General features: G+C 49.3%; 7 protein-coding genes across 7 annotated transcripts; 4 read left to right on the top strand and 3 right to left on the bottom strand.

Moving 5' to 3' along the window:
- Nucleotides 1-379: 379 nt before the first annotated feature.
- Nucleotides 380-2,068, top strand: ANOM_001106 (flavin-containing monooxygenase; the record flags this gene model as incomplete). The annotated part of the gene is made up of 1 exon (XM_015546363.1): nt 380-2,068. One exon carries the CDS (start codon nt 380-382, stop codon nt 2,066-2,068), a length of 1,689 nt encoding a protein of 562 aa, XP_015411647.1.
- Nucleotides 2,069-2,411: 343 nt separating this feature from the next.
- Nucleotides 2,412-3,215, bottom strand: ANOM_001105 (SDR family NAD(P)-dependent oxidoreductase; the record flags this gene model as incomplete). Its single annotated transcript, XM_015546362.1, has 3 exons — nt 2,412-2,599; nt 2,664-2,802; nt 2,862-3,215. 3 exons carry the CDS (start codon nt 3,213-3,215, stop codon nt 2,412-2,414), a joined length of 681 nt encoding a protein of 226 aa, XP_015411644.1.
- Nucleotides 3,216-3,746: 531 nt separating this feature from the next.
- Nucleotides 3,747-5,880, top strand: ANOM_001104 (Zn(II)2Cys6 transcription factor; the record flags this gene model as incomplete). Its single annotated transcript, XM_015546361.1, has 2 exons — nt 3,747-3,821; nt 3,880-5,880. 2 exons carry the CDS (start codon nt 3,747-3,749, stop codon nt 5,878-5,880), a joined length of 2,076 nt encoding a protein of 691 aa, XP_015411645.1.
- An 85-nt stretch (nt 5,881-5,965) lies between these two features.
- On the bottom strand, nt 5,966-8,905 carry ANOM_001103 (uncharacterized protein; the record flags this gene model as incomplete). The annotated part of the gene is made up of 7 exons (XM_015546360.1): nt 5,966-6,761; nt 7,364-7,538; nt 7,594-7,834; nt 7,884-8,027; nt 8,088-8,203; nt 8,267-8,604; nt 8,658-8,905. The coding sequence occupies 7 exons, from the start codon at nt 8,903-8,905 to the stop codon at nt 5,966-5,968; spliced, it is 2,058 nt and encodes a 685-aa protein (XP_015411642.1).
- Nucleotides 8,906-11,984: 3,079 nt separating this feature from the next.
- On the top strand, nt 11,985-15,471 carry ANOM_001102 (uncharacterized protein; the record flags this gene model as incomplete). The annotated part of the gene is made up of 5 exons (XM_015546359.1): nt 11,985-12,176; nt 12,240-13,268; nt 13,344-13,375; nt 13,982-14,591; nt 14,644-15,471. 5 exons carry the CDS (start codon nt 11,985-11,987, stop codon nt 15,469-15,471), a joined length of 2,691 nt encoding a protein of 896 aa, XP_015411643.1.
- Nucleotides 15,472-15,553: 82 nt separating this feature from the next.
- On the bottom strand, nt 15,554-16,493 carry ANOM_001101 (oxidoreductase, short-chain dehydrogenase/reductase family; the record flags this gene model as incomplete). The annotated part of the gene is made up of 3 exons (XM_015546358.1): nt 15,554-15,777; nt 15,845-16,386; nt 16,444-16,493. The coding sequence occupies 3 exons, from the start codon at nt 16,491-16,493 to the stop codon at nt 15,554-15,556; spliced, it is 816 nt and encodes a 271-aa protein (XP_015411640.1).
- Nucleotides 16,494-18,215: 1,722 nt separating this feature from the next.
- On the top strand, nt 18,216-20,507 carry ANOM_001100 (HET domain-containing protein; the record flags this gene model as incomplete). The annotated part of the gene is made up of 2 exons (XM_015546357.1): nt 18,216-18,630; nt 18,682-20,507. The coding sequence occupies 2 exons, from the start codon at nt 18,216-18,218 to the stop codon at nt 20,505-20,507; spliced, it is 2,241 nt and encodes a 746-aa protein (XP_015411641.1).
- Between the last annotated feature and the right edge of the window lie 4,522 nt (nt 20,508-25,029).

Below are 25,029 nucleotides of genomic sequence, written 5' to 3'. Positions count from 1 at the left end.
ACCTTCCCCAGACTGTCATATTGACGCTGTATTGATTGATGGCTGAGCGGCCAATCAAAAGTCAAACTGCGTTGAGAAAGTCTCCGCATCCCGTGACTGCGTTGCCCTTCCTTTTTGGGCGAGTATGCATCATTAGAGCTGGCGTCTTATCTTTTCTCCGCTTGGCTCAACCAAGGCCAGATGGAAAGTGAAGGAGACACCATCTTGTGGAAGCAAACACCTACTTGAGGTTGTGTGCCACATGATTCCGTTCCTCAGTGTGGGCCAGGAATATAGGTAGAGTCCACAGTATAAAAGACAACATATAGACCCCGCATCAACAGGCCATCTGGCAATTTCTCATCTACCACAAGAACATCAGTCAAACATACCAGCAGAAATGGGTTCTATCGGTCCACGAGAGCAAAACTACGACGTCTTGATAATCGGCGCGGGCCTTTCGGGCATCTACAGTTTACACGAGGTTCGGAAGAATCTTCCCTCCTTGAGCGTCAAAGTCCTCGAAGCTGGAGAAAGCGCTGGAGGTACCTGGTTCTGGAATTGCTATCCAGGTGCCCGCTTTGACTCTGAAACAATATCCTATCAGTTCTCATGGGACAAGGAACTCTTGCAGGAATGGGACTGGAAAGAGACCTTCTCCGCACAGCCGGATACTCTGAAATACATTGAGCGAGTCTGCGAGAAACACGACCTATACAAGGATATTCAGTTCAACACTCGAATCAAGTCGGCACATTGGCAGGATGCGGAACGCACTTGGCTTTTCGTGGATGAGGCTGGTTTTCACTATCGTGCGCGCTTCTTCATCAGTTGCTTGGGTGTTCTATCCAGCCCGACACTACCTGCGATCCCCGGTATCAAAGACTTCCAGGGTCAGTCTTTCCATACGTCGCGCTGGCCAAAGGATTTCGACATGAAGCGCGACTTCGCCGACAAACGAATCGGAGTGATTGGCACAGGAGCAACCGGGATTCAAACTATTACAGAAACATCCAAAGAGCCCAGTATTAAATCGCTCACCGTGTTCCAGCGAACTGCTAATTGGTCTGCCCCGCTCCGAAACACCAAGATCACGCCCGAAGATATGGAGAAGGTGAAAGCTGAATATGACACTACCTTCCAGCGCTGTGCCTCAACACCGACCGGCTTCCTGCATCAACCCGACCCTCGCAAGTCTTCCGAAGTGTCACAGGAAGAGCGCATTTCCCTATGGGAGAAGCTCTATGCTGAACCCGGCTTCTCTAAGTGGCTAGGCACATTCTGCGATACTTACACTGACCGCGAAGCGAACAGACTATACTCTGAGTTTATGGCGAGCAAGATTCGAGAAAGAGTGCATGATCCCGTCGTGGCGGAGAGCCTGATCCCCAAGAACCATGGCTTCGGTACGCGGCGGGTGCCACTGGAGAGCGGATACTTTGAAGCATTCAATCAATCAAACGTTCACCTAGTCGATTTGCAAAAGACGCCCATCGAAAGGGTCACTGCGAATGGAATCCTCACTTCGGACAGCAAGGAACATGAGCTGGATATCCTGATTTATGCGACCGGCTTTGATGCAATCACTGGTGCTTTCAATGCAGTGGAGTGGCATGGAAAGAATGACCGACCGCTCATTGCCAGTAGTAACAGTGAAACAGGAAAGCGTGCCGTCTGGCTTGACCATCGGCCGTACACTTATCTTGGCCTGATGGCCCCTTCTTTCCCGAACATGTTCATGGTGCTTGGCCCACACCAACCTTTTGGAAATATTCCACGGAGTATTGAACACGCAGTGCGGGTTGTGAACCAGCTATTGCAGTTTTGTCACAATAAGGGCTACACTTTAGTTGAGGCAACCGAGGAAGCTGCAGACATGTGGACTGAGCATGTGGTCGAGTGTAGTAAGGGGGCATTATCGAACGAGATTGATAGTTGGATGACAGGAATCAACACAAACGTCCCAGGAAAGACAGTTAGGAGTGTGGCACGATATGGAGGCAGTGCCATTGAATATCGCAAACGATGCCAGCAGTCTAGAGCGGCTGGTTGGGAAGGGTTCAAATTTGCACGAGGTTGTTCGCTTTGAGTAGACTAGTTTCGCATAGGATATTATTGCACAGTATTTTCTTTAATGAGACCATGTCTGCTATGAATTTTCCTCTTTAATACTTTCCTCAATAATTCTAGAATGATTACGCTCTTAAATGTCGCCCTTAACGAGCCCTTTGTAATTACTGTTTGAACTGCAAAATAGGTCTAACTTTGTAGATAGTCGGACTATTAATTACACACACATCGGATTTCGTCTAGCGAAGCTCGTAATAATAATACCCTTGCAATCGATCAATGTTGCACAAATGCATAAATGAAGATCTAAGATGCGTAACTATGTTCTAATATGTTCAATTTGACATCATGATTCCAGTACATCAGCAAAGCCATCCGCCATCAACATTATAAACAGTTCCCGTCACAAAAGATGCCTCGTCGCTCAACAAATGCACAATCACAGTAGCTATCTCACTGGCCTCAGCCCGTCGCTTTTGCACCGTTGCTTGCAGACCGCGCTTCACATCCTCCGGGTTCTCTCCCTGAGACATAGGCGTGTTTACAGAGCCTTGAGTCGAGTTAGCACCATCATTATGAAGCAGCAAAAACAACAGAGTAGATATAGCCCTCACCCGGCGCAACACAATTGACTCTTATATGCTGATTTTCCTTCGCTGCCGTTCTCGTCAATCCAATCACAGCTGCTTTACTGGCGCAGTACGGAGCAACACCAGGGGAGCCCATCTGGCCAAAGGCGCTAGCCGCAGAAACCTATGGTTAGAATATTAGCAAATGTCTTTATCCATGGTACGCTCTGCAAACAGACGTACAATGCTACCACCGGCAGTCATTGCCTTCAACTGGGCCCTCAAGCAGAAAAAGACACCTCGTGTATTCACGGCAAAGTTGAAGTCCCAAGTATCATCGGTTTCTTCAGTAATTGGTTTGGCTGGTGTGATGACTCCGGCCATATTAACGGCACCATCAAGCTTACCCAACCTTTCGACTGTTGATTTGATCCACGAGTCAACTGACTGGCTGCTGCGCACATCGATCACGGTGTACATATGCTTATCGCTTCCGGTCAATGACTCGGTAGCCGCCTTGACTGCCGCTTCGTTAATATCAGCCAGCGAGATAATTGCTCCACGGGATGCGAGTAGCTTCGCTGTGGCAAGCCCCATGCCGGAGCTGCGCCGGTTATGGCGATCTGGTGCGAGTGGATGCGTCAGTGGCACATGCCGGAGTTGGTGGGTTCATTGATACGTACAACTTTGTTTTCGAAAGATGCCATATTGCTTTACCCAAACACTATAACAAGGGCTGTCTCTAATAGTAGTAAGAGGATTCAATATTCAGACTATCATTCACATCATCTACGGCCTTATCCAGAGTAATTTATTACAGACACTCCTCTTTCAAAATTCTCCATGGCGGGGCTACCCTGTCAACGGGGAAACCAACGCAGGTGTAGGTTTCCTTATTTCTAGACGCATGCTAGCTTATCTCGCAGTCTGGACTGGTGATGCTCTCTGGGAAGGTTTCCAGGAGTCATGTGGATCTAGACTTTGGCCCTAAGACGCAATAACCTTCCTAATCGTCCAGCTTCCCCACATGGCTTATCGCCCCCCGCTTGCAAGACACGACACGATATAACCAAGTCACACACTGAGCATTAGGAAGTTAACCTCGATTGAACACCTTCCACCCCCAGAATGGCCACGGCAACCGACGAGCAAAGCACACAAGCCCACCCCGCCCGAACACGGTCATTCGGGGGGTGCACCACGGTAACAATTGCCTCCCCCACTGTCCTTCTGCGTGGAACTGACAGACTGTGGTATACAGTGTCGAAGCCGACATGTGAAATGCGACGAAGGCCGCCCCACATGCGCCATGTGCCGGTATTTCGGGTTCGTGTGTGCGGGCTACGAGAAGGGCATCTTTTTTGACTTTGAGGGCTCGACGGACGAACGACGCTTCCGTCGGCCCTTGCTGACAGAAGCCGAACGAGAGCGTATGAGCCAATGGCTCGTGTCAAGCGTCCCGCCGGAGTCGGCCCTGCAGTTACTGACTCGCATCGACGATCTGTGCGAGAAGGCGGCTCCTTGCCGCGATCTTCAGGTGGATTGCGGGCCTTTCGGGGCGTTCAGATTGAGTCCATTGCCTTCCGCGCCGTCGCCGGATATGGTCTCAGAAGAAACACCGGATCCATCTGCCAGTAGCCCGCTAGAGGACGTGGTTAGGTTCGACGATGATTTCACAGTCCCAGAAGACCCCCCTTTAACACCGCGTACTCAAAAAATCATCGAGTCAATATTTGGCCCCTCGGAGCAGGCGCCCAGCACGACATCACCGGATACAGAAGACATGGCCATGAATCTTTGTCGCATTGATGCCGTGCTCAATAATGCACCTCTATCTGATTTCCAGGGATTTCCTATGACAGCAGAACAAGAACTGCTGCAGAGCGCTGACCTACCCCAAATACCGCCACCGAACCCCTGTTTCTCGTTGACGACGACCAGCAAAACCGTCCCCCAGGATGTGATGCTCCTACTAAAACACTACACAACAACAGTCATCAGCCTGATGACGCCCGTCCGCCACGCCAAAACACCATGGCACATCCTCTTCATCCCGCACGCCAAGACGTGTCTAGCAGCGCTCACGCTCGGCGAAGACCTCGACAACGCCAGCCTAACAGCGTTCTACGGCACGCTCGCAATCAGCGCCTTCAGCCTGGGCGGGCTTTCGCAGTCACAGATGTGGCTCGCCCAAGGCAACGCATACAAGCAGCAAGCGGTGAAACACGCCAGACTGATGCTGCGGACCGCGTACGACGTGCCCAAGGCAGCCAAGTACAAGTCCACGATGATCGCGCTCCTGGCCATGGTGTATGTGTCAATGTTCTCGGTCGACCGCGACCAAACGGAATATTTCTTCTTGGAAACGGAACGACTGATCCGGCTGCGAGGCCTCCAGCGGAAGAAATCCAGGAAGGTCCGACTCCTCCACCACTGCTATGCCTTCGAGCGGTTCTTCTACGAGAGTACCTTCACCGGCGGCTTGAACTCACGACAACGAAATTACTTCCGTCGGTCTATTGAGTCGAGCGGTCTGGCACAGTATAGTCGCGATGACCTTTCCTTCCGGCTGCGTGGCTGGGAGAATCTCGACCAAGAGATGCTGGAGGTGAAGAGTCAGGAAGATGGGGAAAATGATCTGCATCTCGAACGGCCCGGGATCTTCTCCGCAACGCTCTACCCCGAGATCTTCGGCGTCCCGGAGCCATGGGTCCTGCTGTTATCGTTGGTGATTCGACTCGGGAGGGAGAAGGACATCGCAGAGAGCCATGACCTGTCGAACCCTCTTACGCTGAAAGACTTTTCGAGCCGGGCGAAGGCAATCGAAAGACGGATTAATAACCTCGAGCGACCGACTCAGGCGCACGTTGATGAGCATGTGAGCAATATGCTCGATGCAATGTATGACGCTCTGTCTATCTATTTCTACCGCAGGGTGTATGATATGGAAGCCTCGATGCTCCAACAGAAGGTAATTGCCGTGCGGGACTGTTTGTCGCGCTGTGCAGATCCCAGTGTGCTGCATGCCTCCGCTGGGTTCATTTGGGCTGCGTTTATCGCCGCCTGTGAGGCTGAGGATGTGGAGCTGCAGATGTCGTTTGCGAAATGGTTCAAGGACTCTGCGCGGCGAAGTGGGTTATCCTCGTTCCGGGAGACATTGGCCCGGGTTGAGAGGATCTGGCGGGAGAAGCGTTGTGGGAATGGGATAAGTGCAACGTGGCTTAATTTGATGAAAATGGACGCTTCTTTTACGGTAGCATAGGAAGTCATAACAACAGCCAACCATGAATATAGCATTTGAATATTTTAATACCCATTCATTGATATATAGAAGAATAGCATCATAACTAACGCTGCGTATACCCCCCGTCTACAAAAAGCGCAGTCCCCGTAACAAACGAGCTCCTCCCCCCAGAAAGATACACCACGCCGTCAGCAATCTCCCTCGGCTCCCCCATGCGCTGCATCGGCACAGCAGTGGCCACCCTCTCCTGCATCGCCTGCAAAACCAATGGTGACTTGGTCGTCATCGGCGTCTCCGTATAGCCAGGACAAATGGCATTAATCCTCAGCCCATCCTTGGCATAATCCTCGGACGCCGTCCTGGTCAACCCAATAACAGCATGTTTCGTCGCCGTATAGGCAGTCGACAACGGGATGCCCGCGACGCCCTGAATGGACGAGAAATTCACAATCGACCCCCGCTGCAACGGCCGTCCATCAATACTCGACCGAATCGGTTCCTGGGTTAACATGACCCGCGCCGCGGCCCGCAGGACGAAGAACGTGCCCGTGAGATTGATGTCGAGGATGCGTTGCCAGTCGGCCGTTTCGGCGAATGCCGCGCCTCCCTGATGCTTCATTGCGATTCCGGCCGCGTTGACCACGTAGTCGAGTCGGCCGAAGGTCTGCGCTGCGCTTTGGATCACTTCGTTTACCCGGTTTTCGTCGGTAACGTTGACCGGGTAGATTTCCACGCGGCAGCGGGGTGTCTTATCCGGGCTGAGTTGGGCGTTGATTTCGGCTTGCACGGCTTCTAGCGCTGTTTTGTCCAGGTCGAGGAGGGCGATGCCGCTGGCGCCGTCGCGCGCGAATGTGTTGGCGCAGGCGCGGCCGATGCCGGATGCCGCGCCGGTTATTAGGCTATGCCGGGGACGTCCATTATGGAGGGTTTGAGTGTAGATGTTATTATGTTGGTATTTTAATGGGTTTGAAAAGAAATTGGGGACTTCTGTAGGTATTAGAGTGGCATGGCAGATAAATGAAGGTCAAATAGCCCTCGTCTGCGGGGCTCAGGGAAACACCTTCCTTATAATCGAATATCGAAGCCACGGTTTTCCTAAGATATCCCTATCAGCATAAACTTTCCTCAAATGATTCGCATCTACTGCGGGGTGATCCACATGAGTCTGTGCCAACCTTATTTGATCGTCTCTGCTGATACGAGCTTAGGTTCGGAAGGCCTCCGCTGCGTTGACTTGCCTGTCTGGATGCCAAGTAATGCGGGGGTTGGCCTCGACTGGACAACTATCATGCATACAAAATGTACTTTCTTCTCGGAAATTTTACGTCAGGACACACTGATGACTGTGGGGAGATGCGTGTTGTAAGATTTAACACCAATAGATGAGCAGAGAGAAGAGCTAGTAGCCCTAGTTATAGTACACATTGAAGTGGAGATCAGATGTTGGCGATTATACCTGTGGTTGCTGATATCGATATGCTCTGCGCCAGCGCTTGCTTACTTTAGTCGAAGAAACGGATGCTCGGCCAATTCACGCGCAGTCTTCCTCTCCTCCGGGACCCAGGCAAGCATGGATTTCACGAAGGACAAGAAGCTTTCTCTTTCCTTCTCTTCTAGGGAGGGGAGTGTATCTGCCAGGTTTCTGTATGGAATCAGGTCCTTGTGTAAGAACTCTCCTATGAGCTTGTTAGCAAGGCCCATAAACTGGCTCCATCCAGGCTATGCAATTACCATCACTATTAAAGAACGGACCCCCAAAGAATTGATCACAGCTTTTGTAGACGGCACCGTCCGCCGTTGTGATAGGATGAGGCCATTGGTAGTCGAGCATCCAGCGATATCTTGCGATCAGGTCTTGGGGTGGGGGACCGAGGAAGGCTATCATTTCTGCGAGATGCGCTTTTGCCTGGTATTGGCCTTGCTCATCATGCACTTGACTGAATAATTCCTTGCCCTCAATCAGATCCCATAACTGATATTGTATTAGTTATTTGGCAAAGAGCAGTAGGGCGCGAACGCACAATAACACCCAAATTCCATATATCCGTGCTCATCCTCCAACCGCAACCAAGGATTACCTCTGGCGCGCGATAGTGCTCTGGCTGGATAGGATACATACCCCAGCTATCATCATCGAGCCTTGTACAGTGTCCAAAATCAACAATCTGTGGTATAATGTTTCTGAGTTGTCTCAGGGGCCCAAAATCGTTGTGGCGCCGATATACTGGTCGACCTATGGAGTCTATTTTATATTCCATTGGTTGATCGAATTGGTCGTTCATAAAGTCAGCCATCACCGTTGGATCTTCAAAGGAGATCATAATATTCTCAAGCTTCAGATCTACGTGACATATAAGCCTGACTTGCATTGCTTGATGGACCGACCAGGGGTAGAATTACACACCCGTATGTACTGTCTTGCATTCCGTATGAAGGTAATCGATACCCACAAGAAGAATGTAAATATAGGCCTTGATAATCGGAAGAGGGATCATCTCATCCTTGAAGCGCCTCTGAAAAAGCCAAAGGGGCTCCCTCATGGGCTCATATGCGAAACACACATGTCTTCCTTCTGGACCAGTAATCTCGAAGGATTCCGAAGATGTTCGGAGAACTGCACGTCCACGATGGGATGACTCTGTCTCGGCGATGTACTGCTCAGTTTCGCGTGCGACGTCAGCTGCGTGTGAGTTGGTATTGGCTATCTTCAGTGCTACAACGCCCTCCGGTTCATCCTCATTTCTAAAGTAGTTTTAGCAATTTTGCATCTATATAACAAATAAGAGTGACGATACCCCCGCATATCACGAGCAAACCATACGGTAGAGGTGGTACCCCAGCCAACCTTGACGAGGATCTGATAACGATCGGCGAGTACCTCACCAGGCTTCGCGGGATAGAAGTTCGTGGGGCTATATCCTGGACATCTTTCTTCGTCCACGGGCTCGTTTGGGGGCAAAAGAGGCCCGGGATGGGGGATTGGGAAAGGCTTTCTGCGAAGTGAGGAAAGTGAACGCGTCAGTAAGCGTCTGGTTGGGTTCATTTTACGTGGCGTTTCGACGCGGTTCTTCGTGAAAGAATATCTCGCCCGCTCATCTAGTGGTAGTATTTCCACTAACTCAGTTTTAAAAGGTCAAGATATCAAAAGCTACGGTGAGGCAGAGATGCAGGAACCAGGCGTAGGGGTGTACACAACAAGGAGGCTTGGCAAGTGTAGAACAGCGGCCCATGCCACTAAAGCAGCAGGCGTTTTTAATATCCAAGCAAACGAACATCGTATAAAAGCACCCCATAATTGTTGTCTGGATTAAATTTGTATTCGATTTAAAGTGGCTCATCAAGCATGGGTCAGCCTCAGGAATATATTGGTCCAGAATCAAACCACATCCGCCATAGACCTTATGCCAGGGCTCGAAGCTTCCACCTGTCTAGTCGAGCTTGCCTTGAGGACATTGCAATGGAAAAATTATGGTGACACTTTCGTAGATACTGTCCCGGAGGATTTTGGAATTAAAACCTTGCAAGGGAAATAAAATCAAATGATATAAGGAAATTTGCGGAGTACCGCCAGACTCTCAAGTTTTATACCCAAACACTGCTGAGAACTTGTATTCGAGTCTTGACCCAGACCAGCTACTGGCCGTGTCCCCGACCATTCAATAGTTGGGGTTTTCTTAGCGCTAATAACACAACAACATGCTAAGACTTTCCAAAGCTTTGGCTTAACCAGGAGTGGCGAAGCGCCTCTATCGCAGTGATCCTCCTTCTCGGGTCTAGACTTGTCATCTTACCCACCAGATCTCTGAGACTAGGCTCCACATATTCCCAGTCCTTGAAAGGCTGTCTGAGATTGCCCGCGGTAAAACTGCTGGCGAGAGTTACCAAACGATCATAGAATGAATTTTCTTTCCCTATATGCTCGAGAAGCCCAGTAAGACCGTCTTCATCCCCAAAGTAAGAGATATGTCGGCATAGGGATATAGCGCCACGAGTCTTCCGCCTCAAGCTGGTCATCATTGACGCAAAAGGCCATCTCATTGGCCATGAAGTAGATCATCTAAAGCGTGTATTAGCAACTTCCTGGAATAACAAGGTTGATGGGAAGAATAGACATACCACAATTGCAAGAGAAAATACATCTGATGCCTGGTTCTGGCGTGATCGGCACCAGCTTTCAGGCTTCTCCAGATTGCATTCCCACAAAGGGGGCCCCTTAGCCACTTCCCATGTGGCACAATGACTGTAACTTTGAGATCTGAGATTTTCACCCCTTTGATATTTATATCACCCTCGGCACTTTCCTCAAAAGTCAACAGAATATTGTCGGGTTTTATGTCCATTAACGGTCAGTACTGCAACAAAAACAGCCTACTAGAGCGCTCCAACTTTCCATTGTGGAGGATATTCCTATCATGCATATCAGCTATGCCATGCAGTGCGCGTCGGAGAATGTCTCTCCTGGTTTCTTTAGATAGACGTTTCTGACTCAGACGGAGCAAGTCTCCAGCCAAGAAAGGGTAAATGAACAACTCGAGCTGTTGCACAGTATCGACTACCGGTCTGACGTTCGAGCAAGAAGGTAGTTGCTTCTGTAAATCCAGTTGGTTGGTACTGGAACTCGCCTGGAATCATATGTTTTACGATTTAGCCCCTTCAGCACTTTTCGTCATCATGGCGGTTAGCATTGATACGCAGGAGCCTATAGTCAATTCAACATACCTTGCACGATATACGGATAGTAGAGGCTTTCTCCGCTCGCTAAGGGTTTCTTCAATCCTATAACTCTGCCCAGTCTCACTCTTGAGCACTATGCCCAGAATAAGGGGCTCTTTGGCACAAGGCGACATGGTTGACATCCCGTATTTTTGAACGAATTGCCGCATGAATAATGGACCACGGGGCATTGATGGTATAATTCTGGGGACGAACGATATATGCATCTGTAGGTAAGTCGGGAAGTTCGGCGGACAATAAATGGCAAGTAACATAGGGGTTGATTAAGATATCGGATAAAAGGTCACTGATTCACTGGTAATCACAGCAGAAATACACACTTGTAAAAACAGGGGTCTTGGCGAGAAGTGGCGCAAATCACTGCAGCGGCGCAGCCCAGAGGTGACAGTGAAGGACAAAGCTTCGTATATTGATTTCAAAGACAACATTTATGTGCTTTTAGACATATTTATGTAGAAAAATAATCATCATCTATCCGATTTACTAGGGGACCGTAAATCAAGCTATATAGTGTTTGTACAGCGGTTGTATCGCAGACTATATATAGTATGTTATGCTTGGCTATACTCAAGAGACTCGGAATCTTGAACGTATATTCTACCTACATATGTGTTACAAGTTGAAATTATCATAGTCGTCCGATTTATTTAGAAGATAACAATTGTCGAAGAATAACATTTCCTTGGTATAGAAGTGAATAAGCATTTCAGATGAAACTATAGAGCTTAACCAATGCCAAGCAAGCTTCGGATAGATAATTCTAACGAGTACTGAGTATTTGGAAACATCTCCCAGATCAGTCATAAAGCTTTATGCATTCTCGGCAGCAACTAAATCTCGAATTCGTATCGGCACTTTTTCATTCCAAAACTCCCGTGAAGACATTTCAGGAAATTGGACACGCGACCGGGCGAACAAGCCAGATCCATGGGTTGTGCACGTGACTTGGATGGATCCGCTCGGTCCAATCACCTGCCAACCTCAGCTGATCGCCTTCCTCTTTGGGCGCCAGCGGATGATCCCCCGCAGGCCAGTGAGCGGCCATCCATTGACAACGTGCGGAGATGCCGTCGTCAAGTTCAAGTTACATTGAGATTGTCATGTACCTTGTAGGACGGAAGAACCCGATACTACTCCGGAGTACTATCGATGAAGTCGCATGGGCCATGCAGGGAAGGTCTTTGACCGAGCCAATGCTCGCCTATCCCCGCCTTTACAATTCTGGATGGCTCATATGTAAGGGCATCCTTCATGCATAAATAGGAGACAGGTCCGACTCCGGTCTTCCTTTCTCTCCTCCCTCAACTCTTGTGAGAGGAAGTCACATACCAATCAATTGTACGAAGTATTGTTCCTTCTTTTACCGAGGCAATAGAGCAATAGGCATCATGTTTACCAGGCAATCCCTCGTGGCCCTCATCGGGGGTCTATCTCTCGCCGCCGCTCAGACATCTTCGGAGCCCTACCCCTCATTAGAAGAAATTAGAGCTGCCCAGGCGACGGTTCTGCCCCATTCTCCCGTTTCTAATGTCAAGGGTCTTGCATTCAACCGTTTTGTCAACATTTGGCTGGAAAACACGGTAAGTTCGTGCTTGCGGACAACCCAGACACGTGGCCGGGAATCGTTCTGACTCTAATTCCAGGACTTTGAGTCTGCCGCAAATGATCCTCATCTCTCCAAGCTTGCCGAGAAGGGTCTTCTTCTCACAAACTACTGGGCAGTCACACATCCTTCGGAGCCCAACTACTGCGCTTCTGCCGGAGGTGACACCTTTGGCATGGACAGTGGTGACTTTAATCAAGTGCCTGCCAATGTGTCCTCCATTGCTGATATGTTCGATGTGAAAAATATTGCCTGGGGCGAGTACCAGGAGCACCTACCTTATCCAGGCTACCAGGGGAAAAACTTTTCCAATCAAGAGACGGGTGCCAATGACTACGTCCGAAAGCATAACCCCATGGTCTTGTACGACTCGGTGACTAAGGACGCTACTCGCCTACGTCAGATCAAGAATTTCACCACGTTCTATGATGACCTGAAGAATGAACGTTTACCTCAATACAGCTTTGTCACCCCAAACATGACCAATGACGCCCATGACACCAATATCACCTTTTCTGGCTCTTGGACTTGGGGTTTTCTTTCCGAGCTTCTGGAAAATGAGTACTTCACCAAGGATACGCTTATTCTCCTGACCTTCGACGAGAGTGATACCTATGAGATTGAAAACAGGATCTACAGTTTCTTCCTTGGAGGTGCTGTTCCAGAGAACCTTCGGGGCAAGCAGGATGACACTTTCTACACTCACTACTCCATCATTGCCTCCCTTTCGGCCAACTGGGGTCTCCCATCGCTGGGTCGCTGGGATTGCGGAGCCAACCTGCTCAGCTGGCTGGCTGAGAAGACCGGATACGTCAACTGGGAGGTTGAGACCGGCAATTTACTGCAGAACGAGACATACCCAGGTCCGCTATCATCTGGAGAATACAGCACTTTCGATCCGGAGTGGCCTGTCCCATTGACCAAGGGAAGCTGCTCTGCTGGCCATGGCATATTGCCCATTGTCCAGCAGACGTGGAAGGATCTTCCTGCCACCTATAACTACACCAGCCCTATCCCGTATGACTCTGTCAGCGGGAACAATGTCGGTGTTAAGTATAGCAGGAAGCTGGTAGGTTGCTCCCCTCGCTGACATTTTGGACTTTCATCTCCTTGTGCATTTTGCTAATGTAATTCTTATCAATAGAAGAACGGAAAGACCGAGTCTGGTATCACTGAGTAAATAGTACTCCTATGGAAGTTGTGTTCACCTTGCGCATATGGAATGTAAATGTCTGATTGACGATATATCATTATTGCAGCAGGTTGTTAGTGCTGCCACAACTACCAGTTCAATGAAAGAGCATTCTTCCGACCAGGCACGACTAGTAGAAATCGTAGGCGCATAAGATCGTAGATGCGCGATGACCTTATCTTATCGGAACCCCACAAATTCAATGGCCCGGCGATTCGTCCGGCGAGTCTGGGCCAATCGTAGGGACTCCACCCACTCCACACGGTCTTATCTTGGCCACATAAGGTATTACCGTGACTGACTGAGTCCGGTTTTACCGTCTGCTGTTCTTCTCTCCGTTGACTCCTATCCGAGTCATAGTCCACGCGAACCCACCCCTCTCATTTCACCATCATGCCACCCAATAAACGGCTCCGGACAGAGCCGATTGTCCGTGTCAGGACGGGCTGTTACACTTGCAGACGTCGAAAGAAAAAGTGCGACGAAGTTCGACCATCGTGTGGAGGATGCGTGCGGAACAAGCTCAATTGTGAATGGCCGGTCAACATACCCGCCAGCGCGACAAGGCCAAATAGCTCAAATACTTTCAGTCAACAAGCTGTACCGGACCAGCCGGGAAGTCCATGCACAGTACGAACACAGCGTGACTCGTCGGGGTCACCGAGTTCACCAGCCGGATCGGCGGTGTCCCCATCCGCGCTTTTGAACGGCTTCGAGGCTGCGGAGGCATTCTCACCACCGATGGATGAACAAGCTCTTCTAGTTCCAATGGGCTATTCTCATGCTACTCCGCGAAGCTCCATCTCGGGGCCGGACTCGCCCACATCGATGAGCGTTGGGAACTTTATGCCCCGCAGCCTATCCATGCTTCCGGGCTATAGCCCTGAATCCTTTCAGCTGCTGAGCCATTATCTCGCAACAACGGCCGATGTCATGGCCAACGGCTCGACTCCCGTCAACCCTTTTCTGGTTCAGATCGTTCCGCTGGCATTCAGCAGTGACCTGCTTCTGCAACTCGTTCTCACACAGAGTGCGGCACACCGGGCGTTTCGGTGCCGCAACGACGCCGACGAGGTAGCTCAGAGTCATTACACCAAAGCTTTGCAGCTTTTTCGGAAAGGGGTTACCGAGTTTATCGATGGCAAAGAGTCCAACCCGCTAATGCTGACGGTTGGGGCTCTTGTGATGTGTTTCACCGAGGTACTGTTCCCATTACGTAAAGAAAACTAGTAGGCAGCTAACACTGTGATAGACAGCCAAGGGAGACATGAACGGGACAATCTTTGATCATCTATCAGCCGCAAATTCACTGCTAACACGACTCCTGTCTCTGAGTGACGCCGCCGTGCCGAAGGACCTAAAAGACTTTGTTATTGAATATTACACATACACCGCCGCCGTGAGCATGATCTCCATCGATGCGCGGGTCAGCCATCAGCTGCTTCTCAACTTCGACTTGGAACAGAAAGCTCGTCAGCTCCTTGAGTCGGAGTATGTGGGAAATCTCTGCGGCTGCTGGCTAGAGTTACTGCTCATGATCCCGTGCATCTTTGATCTGGGCCGCCAGTGGATGATGCTCGACGGCCAACCGACCATGCCAACAGCCGATGACATTGCCATGTTTGGGTCCTTGCAGTCCCAGATCATGCGATGGAATCCATTTTCCTTCGTCACTCCTGAGGTCTTTTTGGCCGGTCGGGTCTTTCAACAGGCCATGTTACTCTATCTATACACCTGTCTGGGGTCGTTCTCCCGAACAGAGGATGGCATGCATCAGGGTTTGATCAACACGGCGATTACGGAGGCAATGTCTTATCTGAACCAGCTATCGGCGACTGCTCGCATTAACTCTGGTCTCTGCTGGCCGATCGCGGTGGTCGGATCCTGCTTATATGACATAGAACAGCAGGACCAACTACGACAACGGCTGACTACAATGGTAAGCACATTCGGTCTTGGAAACATGCAACGGACTCTTCTACTGCTGGAAAACATGTGGCAAATGCCTCTTGACGAGGCAGGCCCGTGGAATATTTGCCGGGCAATGCAGCAACATCAAATCTGGATCTCGTTCGCATGAGGGTTGATTAAAAGGCTCTATTCATACAATACATCATGATTCATGAACTCCCGACCGAATTGCGGTCTCTCTCCGTTTATATCTATTGGCCCAGGTTCTTGGGAGCCTCGGTGGCAGGGCCCTCCGGAGTCACATAAGCCTTCGTCAGACCACCATCGACGACAAAGTCAGCGGCGTTCACGAAGCTGCTTTCATCGCTCGCCAGGAAGATGACCGCATGGGCCTGTTCAATGGCTTCACCGAACCGGCCACTGGGGAAGTGAACCTCGCGACGGAAACGCTTCTCCTTATCATCGCCCAGCCAGTCTTGCAAAAGTGGCGTGCTAAACGCTGTTAGCTCAAACCCGCACATAGTAAACCAGGAGGAACATACTTAAGCGGAGCAGGGCACAAAGAGTTAAAGCGGAAGCCTCCCGGGCGTGCACAATAGCCAACTCTCTAGTCATCGCCAACACGGCACCCTTACTAGCAGTATATGCCAGCTGAGGAGTCGCAGCACCCACAAGCGCAACCATGCTCGCCGTGTTGATCACGCTACCCTTCTTCTTACCGTGCTTCCGGAGGCTCTTCACCGCATGCTTGCTTCCGTACCACACACCCTTGACATTAATGTTCATTGTCATGTCCCAGATCGCCTCTGGTGTCTCCTCGGAGTCTCCATCCTTGGGGTGCATGATTCCGGCATTGTTGAACATCACGTCCAGGCCGCCCCAGGCGTCGAGATGTGCCACCGCCGCCTCGACTTCGGATTCCTTCGAGACGTCGACCACGCGGTACTCGACCTTGCCGTCGCGCTGGGGGACGACCTCGTTTACTTTCGCGAGGGCCTTCTCGAGGCCCGGTCCGCTGATATCGGTCATGAGGACGGAGGCACCTTCGCGGAGCATGAGGATCGTGGTTTCGAGACCGATGCCTCTGCAGGGCAGTCCTAATTAGCAACGGCGCTATCTATTTTTCGGAAATTGTACTTACCCAGCAGCACCGGTAACGATGGCATTCTTTCCAGCTAATCTTCCAACCATTGTGTTTTCTTTGGATGTATAATTTGTTGAAAAGTAGATAATCAAGCTTCTCAAATCAATGAACGATATACGCAGTTAGCAGATAGTTACTTCACAAAAAAAAGAACAGAAAACCCCTTTTATAAGTTCACCCCGCATCTCGACGATACCCAGCAATGCGGTGAGCAGCACAAAGTCCGCTCCACACCGCGGTTACCTATCGACATTCCATTACCTACCATAGAACACGATCCACAACAGGCTACTTCCTCATTGCCTCGGTTGCGATAAGGCAGCGATAAGCGTGGGGCTGCTGCTGCCCCTCGCGCGGTCCCGGACCGCGCTCAAGCAGATTACTGGATTCGGTTTAGATTGCATTCCAGAGCAGAGTCCATTGTTGGGGATGCTCGTGCGGCACGTCGCATCGTATGCGACGGGTGCTTATTGGTGCGCATTATGGATTTTTCTTCTGCGAGGGGGTTTGAAATCTCGGGGCGAGTGAAACGTGTCCATGGATTGGTGCGGGGCTGTTTGGTTGGAGTGTATCTTGTCTTTACCGCTGCTCAGTAGCTCACATCTCGCAGTCCCTAATAGCCTATACTGTATAGGTACTATCTGCATCTAGGTGTTGGTGCATAAACCCTATGTGGTGAGAACAGGGATGACAGTCTCGATGCATTTATGTCTTCATCATCACCTGCTAGATCGTGCCTCCTCTACTCTTAAGTTACAGCACGTCCACTAGACCACATATCCAGCTTACCAAAGTGTTTTCGATGGATAGTACGGTAGGTCGGGGTATATATTAATCTATCAATAAGATTGCTTGGAACATATTGTTTGCGTTATCACCTAGTTAAATATATAAACTTGACTAAGCCAACCACTGCTCTAGTCATCCGGAAGTATAACCATGCCAGTCAAGTGTAAAAGGATGTCCCCAAATTTGGCCCTGGCTTGGGTCTGGTGACGCAGTAGCATTAGCTACATTGCATGTATGACCCCCTCGCATCGCATTATACTGACTTATGAGTGTTGACCATTGAGATCAAGGACTAAAAGTCGGTGTGGGAACCTTCTCTGGGGTAGAGTTTATATTAACTCAATCCTCTGTGTTTCTCTGATTTGAGAATGGTGATAGTTCGATAGATAGAAGGAGAAGAACAAGAGACTAATAGAAATTTCAGAGATCATGCTCTATTTGAACCCTGCCCAGAAATTTGAGTAGGTTTGGGTACTTTCTCCACATATTATAGTGCAGCACATATCACGATAAATAGTACAACACTATACCCACTGGACAAAGCCCAGCATATGGTCAATCAGGGTCTCTATTCCTGCAGTCATGACATCACCTTCAATATAAAGATTGAAGACCAAGCTAAGATCTCCGGAGCCACTGCAGTACCGATAAAGTCGGCAAGCTACCGCGCCGATCCCATTGGCACAGCCACTGAAACAAATCTCTGTCAGTAACAGGCACCTATCATTAGGCAGCTGAGGTTTGAACTTTGAAGCAATGAATATCAATACACAGCTGCCTTGTGGGCCAGCCATGACGCGTTGCGCGCGTCGATCGATCAAATTCGGCAGTGTTGTGGCGGTGCTGTGGCGGGAGCTGGGACTCATATGCTGACGTAACGCAAGGCCTAACGAACTATAAAAAAAATAGTTATCCTAATTAGGATTGAATGAGGATTTTTCTTCAGCTCTCATTCAAATTCATCGTGGGTTTCCTGAAAGATGAATTTATGCGATGTCTGCCAAACCATTGATATCCGAGACCTCTTGCAGGGTTTCCACAACTCGCAAGCCTTCTCGGTGAACGTCTCAACCAGCCCAGACCCATATCTCTCCTCCACTCCGCACTTTCAGTCTCACCACACCAGCGTCACGGCTCTTCAAAATGCCATTGAAGCTGGTTGTGAGTTCTGTGACATGATCTGGGCACATTGTAGAATACGATTTTGCGACCATTCACCTTATGGTGGCGATAAATGCCTGTGTGAGAAATATCGCGGGCCGTTTCGCTTGGCCATCTACCAAGGGGTCTATGATTCTTACGCCCAGTTGATGGTTGTAGCTATGTCCGACAATGATAAGCGTGGGCGCCCGGACGGAACGTGGGTTGCTCAGTTGGATATATGTATTGCAAAGGGTAGGTATCCGCTCGATGGCTGCGAGACTTAGTGGTGCTAATGTTGAATAGACGCAGAGATCCCGGAAGGGGACACATATCTCCTTGAACGTCTGGCCCGGAATGAAATGCCCGCGGATCTGCGCTCCGAGACGTGTCTCTCTCTGGCGGCTGACTGGCTGGATAAGTGCTCGCGGGAGCATGCAGAGTGCGATACAGACAAAGACCAACCAGCCCTTCTTCCTACACGCGTCATCGATGTTGGGGACTCGCTCACACCGCCTCATTTACATGTCAGTGAGAACGACGAAACCGGGAAATGGGTGGCATTGAGCTATTGCGGGGGCAGGGACTCAGGCTTCACTCTCAACGCTTCATCTTTTAATAATCTTCGCAGTGGACAGCCTCTGTCAGACTTCCCATCCACTCTACAGGATACTGTCCTCGTGACAAGAGCACTAGGAGTTCGCTACTTATGGATCGACTCCCTCTGCATTTTTCAAGATGATACCAACGACTTGGCAGTCGAAGCTTCGAGAACGAGCCGCGCTTTTAGCAATGCGGCTGTCACCATTGCCGCTACGAGCACGGAAACGGTGAACGACGGGTTTCTGGATAAACGGGAACCGCATTATAACTGCTCCTTCCCTTGGCGTCGAGAGGATCACCCTGATAGCGTCAAGACATACCCAGTCATCTTTCGAAGCGGCAGAAGTCCGGTCAACAAGGCCCGGTCGAGGGATTCGCATTGGGCCACCAGCGGCCGGACGCTCCAGGAGGAGCTTCTGTCGAAACGACTCTTGTATTACACGAAAAGAGAGATGATCTGGGAATGCCGCGCTGGGACAGCTACTGAGCCAGCAGAGGAACCCACACCTTGTTCCACCTTGTTCTCAAAAGTCAAACACCTTCCAACTGGTTCAGGGAAACCCGAAGACTCCACAAAATCTGCGGCAGCTACGCACGAAGTTTGGTACGAGCTGCTGCAAGAATATGCAACACGGCATCTCACATCCGAGGATGACTATTTGCCGGCGATCGGTGCAATAGCCGAGTCCTTCCACACTCAGTTGAAAGAACAGTATTGCGCAGGATTGTGGAGGGGCGATCTTCTATTTGGCTTGCTATGGGGCCTTCACTGTAGCAGCGGTGGCTCAGGACCACCCGGTAAAATTCTTCGACGCGCCATGCTTCGATTCTTCGGCTACGACGACAAACATCCTAGACTACCTGCTAGGACAATACCGACTGGTGTTTCCAAAAATCGCGGGCCGTCATGGAGCTGGGTAGGAGCCGACACGTTTGACGGTTTAACGTGGCCCTCGCAAAGTGGTGATACCCTCAACTACCTGGCAAAGGTCGTTGGTGTTGAGGTTCGCGACAAGCTTCACGACGACTTTGGCCCCGTCGAAGGCGCGGTACTAACCCTGGATGCACCCTATCGACACCTCCATTTGAGACTCGGTGGCTATTCGAAGTCCCATTGGAACCCTGTGAATGTGGTACGGAGGGTCCTGACACGACTCAGTCCGTTGGCAAGGACGAGGAAGTTAGCACAGATCGCCCTGATGAGGCCTGACTACCTCGCATCGACGACAACCGGCGGCTCTGTCAATGTTTCAAGCAGCAGCACGGAGTTCACACTAGTCCAACTTGCTAAAACACATATAGGGTCTCAGCCAGTTCTCTATCTTCTCCTTTTACAGCGACTGAAGAGAGAGAAAGCCAACAGTGGGGGGCCACAACGTTATCGCAGAGTTGGGCTGCTGCGGCTTATGCCTTATAAGCACGACAATGATAACTACATAGGGGAAGATATGACGGATCTCCTAGAGGGTGCAGCGTATCGTGAAGTGACCAAAAAGGAGTGGCCTGTTGGGACCTTTGTGATCGACTGAGTGTGATGAGAGCTCTGATATATCGTACCAAAGTTCATCGCACAAGTTTACATTTCTCTTACTTTTTGCTGGGCTGTGTTTCGAGTGGTCATCTACTATACCCAAGTTATATAAAACAAAGGCCTATGTTCTTCTATCCCTTCTCCAAGATTATCTAAAGAGCTTCACGTAGATCCTAAGGAGGCCAGTGTTGTCTACTACCTAACTAATTGAAACTACAGTATTCGATTTACTCGTACTATAATATACTAGTAGGACTTGCTCCATTCGAAGGCCTCAAATGACCCTAGGGCCTTACGGACCAAGTTGAGCCGATTTCCTTCTGCTGATGTATTCTTGTGTCATATTAGATCTTTTTTGCCTGTAATACTGCGATTGTTTAGACATCAAATTATTATACAAAATTGTTTAACAAGAGACTGCAACTATTTCGTCGTGAAGTGTATATAATCAATTTCCATATCCTCAGAAAACACAAGATATACATGTCTTATTTCTATCAAGCTTATATCCCGGTTGCGCAGTATACTTATATTTCTCAGCAAAGCTCCAAGCTCTATCTCAATAATTTCAATGCCCAGCAGCATGATCCATTGCGGAGAGAGCAGCTAAACACATTTCTTTCGTTATCTGTTCTGATTCTGGGTATTCAGCGAGTTGTGCAAGTCTCGTCCTCCAGAATTCCCATCGTGGCATGCAATAACCTGGATCTCCCTTCCAGAGCTGCCCGCGGACTTCACTATCACGGCATTCCCCTGCTTGGCTGGCTTTGTAGATCTTGGAACCGCATAACTTGAACCATTTCGCGGCAGTAGGGACCAGGCTCATGATGGAAGCTTGAGCTTTCCCCTCATCATTTTCCAAACACAGCGAGATGGTGACCAGAGCACGGGATAGACCATCGAGGAGCTCTTCATTGTCTAGATAAACCATGAGTCCATTCAAGTTGATCCAGCGGCCTAACCGTTCATCATCCGGTCCGGATTCGAGGGGGTTGAAACCTATACCGGTCAGCCAGTTCTTTCACGATGTCGGAGTATGGTGGAGTAATAGAATGGGGAAAGCGCACTATTCCATTCTTCAGACAGATACATGGAGAAGTGAGGCAGATCTCGCCAAGCAGGAGTACCATCTCCCAGCACAGCAGTGCTTGGAAGTTGGCGAAGGGCTTTGAGAAGGTTGACAAAGCGCTGCATAGGAATCTCGTCGTGGTCGAGCTGACAGGCGACTTTGATCATCAAGTCCCAGAACTCAAAGAGAAAACTCTCGGGGCTTTCTTTATCAGATCCTTCGGGGCGATTGGCTGGAAAAAGGCGGTTGATTTGCTCTGCTGCTTGGCCTGGTGCGATGTCCGAAGTGGGTGGAAGATAGGTGATGAGAATCTCGAAAAGCTTGTCTTCGATATCCCACTCTCCTGGTATTCCTTCCCGTTGGAGGTTAAGTGGGTTTTCTGGGGCCATTCTTGATAACTGGTGGGGTTTTCTGGAGATATTTGTCGGAGGTTATATGCGCGAGTAGATTATAAAATTGAGGAGAGTGCTTAGGTATATATAAGTAGGGCCACCCCACTTATCTCTATTACACTAGTATTTTACAGTTAAATACAGTTGTTCTAGCTAGAATAGGCTTTCCAAGGAATAGATTAACTACAGTGCTAACTAATTTAGCCCTTCCGAATTTCATGTGCTCAAACCCTCTTAAGCAACCTCCACTCCATTCTGCAACCCTAGATAGTCTAGATATAATTTAGAATACAGCTCAGCCACAATACATGAAAGTAATACCGACTAATCCAATGCCTCCCCCAATACTTAGTGTTACATCATCCAACCTACTTGCACTCGGCGAAGAATCTATCCTCCTTCGTCTTCGCGGTAGTGTACTTCTTATGGCACATCACTCCGCAGAGGTCGCCCCCATTCTTCCGGGTGACGATTCGGCAAGCACCTGGCTCGGGCCTGGGCTTGGCTTGCTTGTAGTTGTAAACCTCCTTCTTTGCCTTTCCCTTGGCATCAAGCATGATGGGGAACTCAAGGAGCTTGGGCTGAGCACCACCCGCCGGGTTGCAACGTGGGTTGCCCCATGTAATACCATCCAAGTTCATGAATTCATGGGGGTATTTCCAAGTGGCGGGGTGTGGAACGAGCGGATAGAGCCAGTCGCGAACAGCAGGGGAGATTAAAACTGATTTGCCGTCCACAGTGCACTTGAGATCCTGAGGCAAATTGTTTAATATGTTGTCCATGAACGGGTTAGAGATAGTAGTTACATACTGCGGCACGCTCTTCATGAGTAATCTCCACTGGGGTGGCAAGAGCGACTCCAGCGAGGAGCGCAAAAAGGGCGTGGGCTTTGATAAGAACCATTTTGGAAGGACAGATTCAGATGGTAGTGGTAAGGAAGTAAGTATCTGAGGAATGAAGTCTGCTCATTCATGACTTCCTGCGTCCTCTGGCCTGTATTTATAGCCATTGCCGATGTCGAACATGCACCTCCCTAGATCGCTGTAGTGATATTAATTCGTGCTATATTGGTCTTGTGTGAGGCATATCCTCGAGGCTGGAATCTGCAGCTGCGTGGTATGTTACAATCGCGGCACGTTTCTTACACTTTGGCCCATATACTCGACCCACTGGTCATCTTTTGGGCCAATTGATCATTTCTCGTATGATCGTTGCTTTTGGCAGGATTCATGGCACTCCTTTCGACTGGGGTAATACCACCACGGGTGCCTGCAGTAGAGTTTGTTTCTCTGAAAATCGCATCTTGTTTTGGGAGGTTACATTCCTATACATGGTTCTAAAACAACGGATAGACAACGACGGTCCGTCGGCTGCTGCCGATGCTTCGGTTGGCTGCCGAATTCTAGGGTTAGCGGCAGCTTGTGCATAGCGTCGGCTTTGCCGATACAGTATTCTAGTGAGATGGAACAACAGATAGAGTTCTAGAAGGATTTACTTTGGCCCCCAGTTGGGGGATTGTCTCTGCCGATAAGACAACAATTATACGTACAGCCGTAAGCAGAGGTAGTAGGCCATTGTTGGTCTTTGGTAATTGACTATCTACGGCCAAAGATAGATAGAAGTTAAGATAGAAGGTAGAGGGGATATCCAGTTATTATCATGTGGTACATATGCAGTATGAATTCATAGTAATAGCTATACGTGTACTTGCTGCGGGACGGATGCGTTCAGCTGAAATTGCTTGCAAATCTGCAATACGAGGCAGGATCAGATCCTTGTTAATACTTTGAAACTGTCTACAGACTCTCCCGGTATTGTAGCAGATCATCCCATTATTGAGGCCCGGCCCAAGCCTCTCATGCTGGGTGCCTCCAGGTTTTCCCCTGAACCATGCGTTAGCGACATTCAGCTAGAACAACCTCTGCTAGAATGATATTTCTTTCGTTTCCTAGCTTGGGCTTCTCGGTACGAGTTAAATAACTAGAATACCAGTAGGGTTGACGTCGGGTTCTCAGGGCGAGTGAGATAGTTGGTCTCCGTCTCTTTGCACTCCGACACACGCGTCCATCATCTCAGGATAGATAGATATTCTCGCCAATTTTTCATAACTTAGATGTTACTGCCATTATATGCCACATAGAGATGAATTCCTTCTGTCGTCCTTGCCGAGGTCTCTCTTAACTAACCGAGCGTGTCTTGCAAAGACGGCCTAGAAGTCAGATCTACAACATATCAGGGCAAGCCATGGCTGCATTTAGATATTTCACTACACTTGTTGACTCTTTCGGCTAGCAGATTCATTCACATTGCCATTGTACTTAGCCTTGAATTCCATGCTTTGTCTACTCTGTTTACTTAATCTACGTACTCTGCTTGAACTGTTTGTATTTAACAATTTCTATACTCTATATGATCTACTTAGAGTCTAGATATGGTAGACCAGAATAGCTTCCAGATTCGATAGTGAATCTCCGGTTCTCTACAACTTAACAAAGAAGATATTAAAAGTAGTGGCTAATGAGATAGTAAGACTACCTACCAAGAACATAGGAAAATGAATGCAGAGAGGTATTATAGATTTTAAAGTATATACTTCTTCAATGCCAGTTATATATAAAATGGCGAAGGGAACTACTGAATAAGGTTGAAGGCCACAAGATGCTATCACGGCCTGATGAGGGTATTGGTGAAATCCGTCAGAGACAGCTTATAGATCTGAGTTATTTATTTTAGAATCCGCCTGGGAGACGCTAAGTCGACTGAAAGAGGATTAGAAAGAAAAAGAATTCCTATTGATTGGCGCCTGTTACGTTCGGATAGCGTCTCAGTAGCGTGCGGCGTCAAATAAGCCTCATAGACTCGAGTCTTGAAGACCAAGTCCAGCCACCTTTCTTCTTCTAAGGATACTATGCTTTTTGTCAGATTCGCATACTCCATTTTATCCTTTCATGACGTAAGCCTGCAGCTAGCCAAATACCATAAGGACAGAGTGGTCACTAGGCATACAATCTTTTATATTACCTATAGAGACCACCCACAGAAGCTCCCATATCTAGACA

The sequence above is a fragment of the Aspergillus nomiae genome (assembly GCF_001204775.2).
Source record: "Aspergillus nomiae NRRL 13137 chromosome Unknown contig00010, whole genome shotgun sequence".
NCBI lineage: Eukaryota > Fungi > Ascomycota > Eurotiomycetes > Eurotiales > Aspergillaceae > Aspergillus > Aspergillus nomiae.
The sequence above is the reverse complement of the archived record's forward strand: the minus strand, read 5'-3'. Positions and strand labels throughout refer to the sequence as shown.